The sequence below is a fragment of the Arachis ipaensis genome, chromosome B06 (assembly GCF_000816755.2).
Source record: "Arachis ipaensis cultivar K30076 chromosome B06, Araip1.1, whole genome shotgun sequence".
NCBI classification, from domain to species: domain Eukaryota; kingdom Viridiplantae; phylum Streptophyta; class Magnoliopsida; order Fabales; family Fabaceae; genus Arachis; species Arachis ipaensis.
Window position 1 is genome coordinate 9048065 of NC_029790.2, and position 503 is coordinate 9048567.

The 503-nt window shown below is 40.2% G+C and overlaps 1 protein-coding gene across 1 annotated transcript in view; it reads right to left on the reverse strand.

Annotated features, from left to right (window-relative positions):
• The window catches only part of LOC107646079 (DNA replication licensing factor MCM7), a gene marked incomplete in the record, with an annotated part of 6908 nt that overhangs the window by 2135 nt on the left and 4270 nt on the right, over positions 1-503 (reverse strand). Inside the window, 1 exon segment of the mRNA XM_016350270.2 lies at positions 231-452. Coding sequence (XP_016205756.1) covers positions 231-452 — 222 coding nt within the window.

The following is a 503-nucleotide window of genomic DNA, read 5'->3' on the forward strand; positions in this document are numbered from 1 at the left end:
GCAGTCAGGCTTTACAAGATTAGAACATGATCTTTAAAACAAACCCATAGGCTTCATATTGAAGATTGCCTACACTCCTCATAACGTCAATGCTTTTGTAGTGTACGGCCCTTTATTCAATAAAGTAAGATTCTTTTTGTTATTATTTTTAGGGTCCTTTTAGTTTTCAACCTCACGTGTTAGCAGTCAAACTTATAGCCCAAATAGGGTAGTATGAACTATGAACTGACCTTTCTAGATATCCAATTCAGTGCATCACCATAGCTGACATCCGTTTTGCCACTCCTTGCAGCTTCATCACGCAGAATGGAATAAATATCTGATATGGCATCCAGACCAGATCTTTGACGTTCATCGGAGTACAAAGAGAATTTTGACATCTGCATTAACCTCAGTGCCTCGTCCACGTCACTCTGAGCAACAGTTTCAGAGAAACGGAGTCTTGCAAGCGCCTGTCAAGAAATTGGAGACAATCTAAGCATACACACAGACCACTAATCCAT